The 10,168-nt window shown below is 34.6% G+C and overlaps 1 protein-coding gene across 1 annotated transcript; it reads left to right on the top strand.

Annotated features, from left to right (window-relative positions):
* Positions 1-117: 117 nt before the first annotated feature.
* Positions 118-9,812, top strand: Tsr1 (Tsr1 ribosome assembly factor). Its single transcript, XM_074132824.1, has 12 exons — positions 118-373; positions 521-782; positions 865-1,081; positions 4,043-4,246; positions 4,784-4,960; positions 5,057-5,231; positions 6,207-6,410; positions 7,765-7,982; positions 8,364-8,618; positions 8,697-8,807; positions 8,890-9,097; positions 9,603-9,812. Exons 1-12 carry the CDS (start codon positions 262-264, stop codon positions 9,740-9,742), a joined length of 2,283 nt encoding a protein of 760 aa, XP_073988925.1. The 5' UTR covers positions 118-261; the 3' UTR covers positions 9,743-9,812.
* Positions 9,813-10,168: the final 356 nt, after the last annotated feature.

The following is a 10,168-nucleotide window of genomic DNA, read 5'->3' on the forward strand; positions in this document are numbered from 1 at the left end:
TTGAATTCAGAATGTAAATAATTATATTTATAACCAATCATTTTTTGGTATTATAACTGAATCGTCAGAGAAGAAACAATTTTTCGTTTAGGCAACTCTTAATTTCAACATTTTTACGGGACCAACATGTGATAGTGAAGGTTATCTTAGGTTTCTTGTTTGATGAAATACTAATTTGCAGACATAATTTGTCAATACATATGGCCATATTAAGTGTTTATTAAGCTAAAGTAGTTTTACTTTGTCTGGAAGAGTTCCAAAATGGGGTTAGAAACAATCCATGAGCATAGACCTGGAAGTTTAAAGCAAATAAATAAGTTACACAAACATGGGAGGCATCGAAGCAAAGGAACTCTAGAACGTTTAAATAAAGGTATGTCACATGCACTGTTTTCTCTGAAGACTTAATTTTTTACCGCCTGGCATTTATGACATATATTTTCCTAGCTGTCATTCTTTTCATGATCAATAAATGTAATTCTTTTTATGAATCACTGTACATTATTAATATTCATCTCAGGGAGAGCCCTTATGATGAAAATACCTGGTAGACGCAACAAAGATTTAACAAAGGAAGAAAGGCGTAACCAAACACAACAGATTAGGAAGAAGAAAAGATTCGAATACTTGCAAAAAAGAAGAGGTTTTTGTGAGACACCGTTTCTTGTTGCGATTATAACTCTTAACGAAAAAATAAACGCAGACGATGTATTAGATAGTCTTAAAGTTTCTGATCCAGAAGCACAATCTGTTTTTACTCCCCAAGGATACCTTCATTTAAAGTAAGCATAAGTATTATAAATTTACTTCGAAATATTGAATACTTGTCTACGTTTGAAATTCTAATAAATATTTATTTAACAGGAGTCCAAGATTGAAGCAAAAATTTACTTTTGCTATTTCACGTGGAGACAATCTATTTGATAAGTTAGATTTGTTGAAGGTTGCAACATCAGTTCTTCTGATAACATCAGTAGATGGAATGGATGATAATGCTGACATTATACTGTCATCAGCAATATCACAAGGTTTACCCACAACGACTGTCGTAGTTTCAGATCTTCACACTCTTCCTCAAAAGGTAAATTTGGTTTTTATTTGCAGAATAGAATCATTGCATTGACGATGTCTTTTATACTTTGTTTAGTAAAAGTGCTTAAATTGAGAGATATGTACAATAAAAAAGAGATTTCGCGAACTCTTCCGGCCCTGACGCTTTTTGCGGCGTTTTAAAGTGATGGCTAAAATTATAAATAATAGGCTAACTTCCTGGACTGAGTAGGTACTGGGGGACTACCAAAGTGGTTTCAGAGGTGCAGATCCATTACGAACCTCATATTCACCCTCAGAATGAATTTAGAAAAGTGTGAGTTTAACATGAAGTAAGATAACATTGTCATTGATCTGTAGCAGGCTTAAGACAGAGTGGATCCAGATAAGCTGTTTATGATGATGATGATGATGATGTTTGGAATTCCCAAGAAGCTAATCCTGACAGTCATAGGCAAACTTGAAATGCTGTGTCAATGCTCAGTGCTAGAAGCTTCTCAGTGACAAAATGACTTCGACAGGGAGACCCTCTGTCTACTCTATTTAATTCCACAATGGAGATGATAGTTAGGAGCGTCACAATCAATTCCGGAGATAATATCCACAACCGGCTTTGTCAGATCCTCGCCTATGCAAACGACGTCGTTAAGACGGTTCACAGCATTAACTCCTTAAAGGATATCTTAAAAGATGGGTGATGGATGCGGCTAAAGGAATGGGGTTCCATGTTAACGAACAGAAAATGTAGTTTCTAGAGACATTCAGGGAACATGGAGAGAGACAAGGCAGCCTGCGAGTAGAGAAATAGGTCTTATGAACGTGTGGATCTGGGTGGGGTGCTGACCGAGAACAATAATGTCGGAGCAGAGGTAAGGGCTAGAATAGTAGCAGCAAACCGACGTTATTATGCAAAAAAAAAATCAAATCCCGCGATATTTCCAGAGAGGCCAAATTAATAATGTATACAACGGTCAATAGGCCTGTGGTGATGTACCCCTCTGAGACATGGTCTCTAACGAGTGCTATCCAACATTTGTTGGATATCTGGGAGAGGAGAGTCCTACGCAGGATCTACGGACCAGCGTGTGAGAACGTCAAGTGATATATTCGCACCAATGCTGAGCTTCAAATTCTTTTCGTGGAAACGGATCTGGTCGCCAGAGTGAAGCAAGCGAGACTAAGATGGGCTGGCCACATGATGAAAATGGATCGCTGTCGCGGGCCAAGAATCGCGCTGGAGAGCAAGCCTCGGGGTAAGAGGCCCAGAGACCGCTAACCAAATGAATGAAATGACCAGGTGGAGGAGGATCTGAGGGCAATGGGCATAAGAAGGTAGAGGACGAGAGCCCAAGAAAGAGGATAGTGGTGGAGGCCTTGGTCTTTTAAGGACTGTTGAGTCTTAGAGAGATCAAAAAATAGCCCTTAAGAGTCGATTTGACTATAATTGTTTATAATTATAATAATTATAATTGTTTGACTAATTTTAAAATATATAGACTTCAAGAGGAAGGTTGTTCGGCAGTGGCCATTACAAAAACGTTTTTTTTGGTGCTCTACGTTTCAGTTATCACTGGTGTCCCTTATTAGGAACTTCTAAGTGCTATATATAATACGAAAGGTTAATTATACGTAGTAGTGAGGCAAACTATAATTCAGAGACAGAAGGCCATGCTTGATAACAGAAGCATTGAGTTTCTGTAGCAGAATGTAACACTGTAGCAGATTTTAGAGCACCAGTAAAAAGGTTTTTGCAATGAAGACTTAATCGGCTACTGCTGAAAGTGTTGCTCTTGTAATTTAAGGCCTGACATACTATGTATGTATTGTGTATACGTATTATTAACTAGTATATTACTTGATACCATTTTAAGCCAATTTTAAACTTCTTGTTTTATATTTACACTACTTGTTATTTAGTTAGCACTTTATTCGAGACATGTGCTTATGGTATGAGAACTAAGCTACAGATACGCCCTATCCTGCCCGATAGAAAATCATACTCTTATCCAACTCTTTCATAAAAATCTTCACATTGGTGATTATTGAACTTGCCATTCGCGTTACAGTTACCTTTCATATCCGTCAGAGACATATAAATTGTTTCTATCACACACACTCCAAAGATATTCAATATTCATGCATAAAGCGCGGGTATTCCTTTATATTGCCACACATAGTGTACACTCTTCAATCCTATGTTAAGCCATTTGCCTGGCAAATTACCTTCATGTTGAACAATTAGCGAGCCGCTTGAACTTGTTTGAGTCTCTAGTTTCTTTAGTTTTTTCTACTCAATTTATTAATCTCTGAGAACTCCTCTTTATGTTTAAATCTCTTCCAGAGGTCGTAAGAATTACTTTTGCGCTATCCTGAGTCCATTTTTTCTACACTCAAAATTCAACTCTGTGAGTCTGGTTACCCAATAGCTGCCGGCGATGAGCAAAAAGGGCTCTGGATGGAGAAGAACCCATTTTCATCATCTCATCTGCTTTTTCATATTCTTGGTTCCTTGATATCCAAAAATCCATACAATGCTCTTTTTTCTGTCTTTATTCAATGAATTTTCTCTTAAATTTATTTTTCCAGTTTCATTACCAATCTGGTTTTTCAATGGCTTTCAAAGTAACCGGTCAATCCTATCAGATTCCTCACTACACTGATCTATTGTTCTCTGGTTGTTTATCATGAAAAGGTCGGAAAGAACTTTTGCATGATCAGGGTAACTATTTTTCGCAAAAATGTGACAAAAGTAATATGTTTTTAGTAAACATCTCCTAGAAGTACTGGACATTCAAGACAAAGTACTTACATCCGCTCACATTTTCCTCACTAAACTTAAGGGATGAATGCATTCCGTGCACAAACTCATGTAGGGGAATCCCACTGATCAGATTGAGGCTTTCCCTCTACTCACCTAAGCATTATAAAAACTTTAATATTTTATTTACGTTTTTATAAATACATTAGATGTCTTTTTTCTTTTTTTTTGTAGAAATGGCAAGAAACAAAAAATCAAATTCAGAAAGATCTGGAACATTGGCTACCAAGTTTAGACAAAGTGATGACTATTGAGAAGACTGGAGATGGTCTAAATATTCTTCGTAAACTAGGGTTTCAAAAACAAAGATCTGTAACTCTAAGAGACAGAAGGCCACACCTACTAGCAGAAGCTTTGAGTTTCACCGAAACAGAAATGGTTCTTATTTCATTGTTTCATGAATTGAATTTATTATATGAAATGATAATACAACAACTGTCGTAATAATAATAATAATAATAATAATAATAATTATAATAGTAGGGCAGGAGGGAAGGGATTAGCTATGAGATTAGCATACTGGACTCCCACGCGGAGGTCCCGGGTTCGAATCCAGCAGCTGGCCCTTAGATTTTCTCTTCCTAGGAGCTTCTTACAGCTCACTGTCCGGTGATGGACAGTGTTGTCTGTAACGAGAGAACACTGTCCGGAGGCCGGCAGTGCACTGGAAAAAGCTCCGGGCGCTAATGACCTCAGCTGTTGATGCGCAAAAAAAAAAAAAAAAAAAAAAAATAGTAGGGCAGGCACACAATCTTTCAAAAATAAAGCAAGAAATATAATATGATATCTAAGATTTTCTACTTTAGCCTGCAGCTTTTTTTCGAATACCTTGCACATTTTCATTTTTATGTGAATTATTTCACATTACGATCTGAGAGGCTCCAATATTTTTTTCCATAATTTGATATGATGCAGGGAAAAGGTACACTTAAAGTTACGGGTTACCTGAGAGGAAGGAATCTCAATGTAAATGGGCTTGTGCATATACCAGGTTGGGGAGATTTCCAAATGTTGCAGATAGATGCTGCCCAATATCCAGGAGAGGAAATGGCTGAGCCCTCTCTTTTAGAAAAGGCAAACCCAGAATTACAGGTTATTTTTTTAATTTATAAATTGTAATTAAATAAATATAATATTAAAATGGAAATATTTTAAATAAGTTATATCAAATAAAATTTATAACTTCAGGTTTCACTTGAAAGTGAAAATAATCCTGATCCAATGGATGCTGAACAAACTTGGCCAACAGAAGAAGAAATTGCAGCAGCCACAAGTGAACGAAAGAAAGAAAAAAACAAGGTGAAAAAAGTTCCTCATGGCATGTCGGATTATCAGGCGGCTTGGATTCCAGATTGTGATGCAGGTAAAAAGTTTTTATTAGATACTTTCTAATAGAGGCGTTGGAGCTGAGCCTGCGATGCGAGTCGAGGGCTCACGTGGTTTTTCAATGTTCTGTTTCATTTCTTATGAGAGTTAAATAGGGTATTAAAATTAGAATTTAAAAAAATTAAAATATGGAGCCTGGAGAGTGGAATATCGAATGGATCCACCCGTGTTATTTATAAGATCTAATTTATTTATTTATTAAAAGCTTCTAGTAGATGTTATTTATTTGGTTAGGAGTTGTTTATCGTATTAAAAAATAATAATAATAAAACAAACGCGTATAAAAAAGATTTGTGCTTAATTAGCATAATATATAAGGCAAAATTACTATCTCTGTAAATATTATGAAAACAAAAATATAAACGTGCAATATTGTAATCCATTATTAATATTCAAGTAAATTGGTGACTATTAGTTTTCTCAAAAGTTAAAAATATTTAAATAAATATATATTAAAATAAATTTCGATAAACTTGGATTATTCATTCAATACAGAACTTTTTTGAAATAAGGAGTAGTGATGTAAATATTGAATTTGAATCTGAAAAAAAAATACATATATTGCTAGCAAATATATCTACCTATACCTATAAACGTTTTACTGCAAATATGTATTTAGGAAAAAATGTATTTAGATATATTTAGAAAGAGGAAATATATATATATTTTTTTTCATTACCACTATTTAAGTGACGACCAGTCGCTTCAGTTTGAAATTCTAATTGTGGATTTTAAGAGTAGTTCTAGATAACTGGGATGCTACAAATGTACTGTTCTACAATAATAAACCTACTTCACCGCAACTTATTAAGGCATTCTTCCCTTCGGTGATCGCTTTTTTAAGGAGGGCCGCTAGAAAACTTCTTTCCACAACTGTATAGATGCCTAAGATAATATTTTGTAAACTCCTTAATATTATTGCTTATGACTAAAATGTATTAATTTTTCTTAGTTGAAATTGATTACGACTCTGCAGAAGAGGAGGAAGACAATGTGGAACGAATGGAAGCTAGTGAAGAAGCGGAAAGTTCAGATGAAGAAATTGGTATGGAGGAAGATTCAGCTTCTGTAGCTACAGAAATTACAGTCTCTCCTGAAAAATATGATCGTGAAATTGATTGTGAAGAAGAAAAGGCTGCTCTTGAAAAGGCTAGAAGTAATTATCTTCATTTGTTAAAAAATGCTTAAATCGACTAATCAACAATATCATTACTATATTTCTTTCCACATAAATCACACAATACTTTAATTCTTTTTGATTATTTTTATTACTTTAGTCGAACCGAGAGCTATACATTACTATTTTAATACCAATGTTCTTGAACATTTACCCACATAAAAACTTAAAAGAATACTAAATTAAACATTTTAGGGAAGGGATTAGCTATGAGGTTAGCATACTGGACTCCCACGCGGAGGTCCCGGGTTCGAATCCAGCAGCTGACCCTTAGATTTTCTCTTCCTAGGAGCTTCTTACAGCTCACTGTCCGGTGATGGACAGTGTTGTCTGTAACGAGAGAACACTGTCCGGAGGCCGGCAGTGCACTGGAAAAAGCTCCGGGCGCTAATGACCTCAGCTGTTGATGCGCCAAAAAAAAAAAAAAAAAAAATATTAAACATCAGTGACTTTTGGATTTTTTTTTCTTTTGTTGATATGTGTCCTCATCAATAGCTAGTCCAGAATACAAAATTAGTGTTTTGTGTATCCTAATCAGTGGCTAGTCCAGGATACAAAAGAAGTAATGGAATTTTTTTTTAATAATTATTTTAGCCTAAAGTGTTGAATAGTTGGTTGGACATAAGCCAGTAAGTAATAACAGTTAATTTTGACTTTCTTAGTACAATTCTTTACTTTAATCCTACTTAAACGAAAAGTTTTAGATTTTTTTTAACAAATGTTACAATTGTGATCTTTCCACCATCCTTCTTTTGAGGTTGTCCAATAAAGCAAACTTGTCTTATTAAATTCTGTTAACGCTGTCGTAATGTTGTCTTTAAATTAATGCTTATACCCAGGATCACCCTGTCCTCTGCTTAAAAAAAAAAGTTGTCAGACTTGTAGTAGGTTAATCACATCTTAATTTTTTATCAATACACTGGCTCCTGAGAGACCCTACTTTCCTCCCTTGGTACTCCGTTAAGCTATGGAGTTTCCAGACTAATTGAAATAACTTTTTTTTCTTCTTTTTTTGCATTCCTGTATATATGTATATATTTTTTTTTTTTTGTAATTCTGTACATTTTCTTGATAAAAAGATAATTTTAGATTCTTAAACCCTTCGTTTTTCTTCTAAGACTACTACTTTTTAAAAATTATCAGATGTTCTCCGCTTTAATAATCGCCAAATACTTCCGTAAATGTAAAGTCCAATTGAAAGGTAAATAACAAATTTTTCCAAGTTCAATTCGATGTAGATATACCACTGGTTCTAGAAACATAATTTCATGAAATCTTTGAATTATTGTAAGTTATGAATTGTAGATTTGAAAAACAAATGTTCCTTTGACAGGTGCCAAAGATGACCAACAATTTCCTGATGAAATTGATACTCCCCACGATGTTCCAGCAAGGGAAAGATTTATGAAGTATCGTGGACTGAAATCATTCAGAACATCACCGTGGCATCCTAAAGAGAATTTGCCTAGTGATTACGCTAGGATATTTCAGTTTCAAAACTTCAAAAGAACCAAAGCGGCAGCTGTTTTAAAAGCCGACATCGGGGTACAGGTAATTTATGAATTTAACAAAATTAAATTGCCGATAAAAATAAAAGTAGTCCTCTTGCAGGAAATCAAGAGTCAAGAAATAAATGTAATTTTAATTCAGTGATTAAATGTTGCGGATACAATTTGGGACTCTTCAATCTGTTATGTTTTACAAAGGAAATGTTCAGATAAAGTCTTTTGAAGTAGTTACTGTTTTTCGGGTCTAACCTAAAGAAGCTCCTTTCCTTAGTAAAAACCTTAGTAATGCTTTTAAGCGCCTGTTGTAACCAAAAATAAAATGAAAAAATGTATTCTCTCACTGTTGCCAATCTTCTCACAAATATCATAATTTAAGGCCTGATGATTTAAAACCACTTAAATTCAGTTTCTTTTTCAATATTAGGTTGGATTATATATTACTGTGCATGTTGCGGATGTTCCTTCTATCTACTTTCACACTCGTGGCACACAACCCGTTGTTCTGTACGGATTACTTGATTTTGAGAACAAAATGTCAGTGGTCAATACTGTATTAAAGAGATGCCACGGGTCCGATCAACCTATCGCATCGAAAGAACCTCTAGTGTTTCAGATTGGTTATAGGAGATTCAGAGCTTGTCCACTTTTTAGCCAACACACAAATGGTAACAAACACAAGGTAATATAGCTACTCACATTTAATAGAAGCTATTAATTTCTAATCGAATGATTGAAATATGTAAATTTCTTGTTTTAGTATGAACGATTTTTCCATCCGGATGCAATTGTAGTAGCAACTGTGTATGCCCCAACAATTTATCCTCCCGCTTCAGTACTAGCTTTTAAAGAAAATAGAGATAAAACTATGGTGATTTACCTTACCATTATTTTATTTTTCTTCATCCATATTCTGTTGTTCAACAGAACTCAACTTACATTGCAATTTCTAGGAAGCTGTTGCCCATGGAAGCGTACTATCAGTAGATCCAGATAGAATTATTTTAAAAAGAGTGGTACTAAGTGGACATCCGATGAAAGTGCTCAAACGTTCAGCTATTATACGTTTTATGTTTTTTAATAGAGAAGATATTAATTGGTTTAAACCAATAGAGCTTAGGACAAAATACGGTCGCAGAGGACATATAAAAGAACCTTTAGGTAATTATATTTTAATTTTTATTATTAAAAATACGTCTCCGTATACTTTTCGAGTTTCCGCTAATTTGAAAAATAAGTTTTTATGAAACTATTGCTAATTTAAAATTAAAGAAAACTCACCTTAACTTTTTTCAAGAATATGATTTTTTTAGTAAAAAAAAAAGTAATCGCCTATTTTTTCAGGCGGGGCTTAACGTCCAACTACCAATTAGCCGTGGACGGAGGCGACTAGCAAACATACTTAACTGTAAATTTCTTTAATTAACCATTAAATAAAATCCAAGGCCTAAGACCGGGAATCGATCCCAGTACCACAATACATATTTGCTTCGCAGGTCTCGCCGGTAACCGCTCGGCTACCGTGATACATTTAGTAGCTCTGCACATTTTCCAAACATCATTTTTCTAGCCCCAAACTGGGATCACTGCGTTCCTAACTTACAACTGCCATTGAATCAATCGCGCCTTAATAATCAGATACTATAAAAATATGGATTTGTTTCAGGTACACATGGGCACATGAAGTGTGTTTTTAATGCACAACTTAAATCACAAGATACTGTCTTATTGCAATTGTATAAAAGAGTGTTTCCAAAATGGACGTACGACCCTTTTGTAAATTTCGCGCCAATATTGGAAACTTAAATTTTTGAAAAAATCCTTGTGAACTGTACTGTTCATATTACCATTGTAAATAAATGAATTTTTTAAAACATTTTAGTTGAGATATGTGTTAGTATATAACTGTTAATTAAATTAATGCGTTCATCTTATTCTGTAATATGCTTATTCCTTTAAGCATATTGCTCCAGGAACTGAGTTTTGCCATTTAACGAACAAAAAAAAACTTCGACTCTTGAGCTATGCAATGCGAATGAGAAGCAGTTGACTTTTTTTGAACCCCCCAATAAAATTTAGACATGTATAATGATAAAAGAATTAACGGGCATCACCGATGTTTGAGTCAATTTTTGTTAACATGAAAGTTAGCTTTTGAAGGCTGTTAGAAGAAATCTATGACACACGAACCTGGGATCTCCGAGCATGATTCCAGTACATTTATCAGTGAGA

The sequence above is a fragment of the Rhodnius prolixus genome, unplaced genomic scaffold (assembly GCF_049639745.1).
Source record: "Rhodnius prolixus isolate KJV_2025 unplaced genomic scaffold, Rpr scaffold_1, whole genome shotgun sequence".
NCBI classification, from domain to species: domain Eukaryota; kingdom Metazoa; phylum Arthropoda; class Insecta; order Hemiptera; family Reduviidae; genus Rhodnius; species Rhodnius prolixus.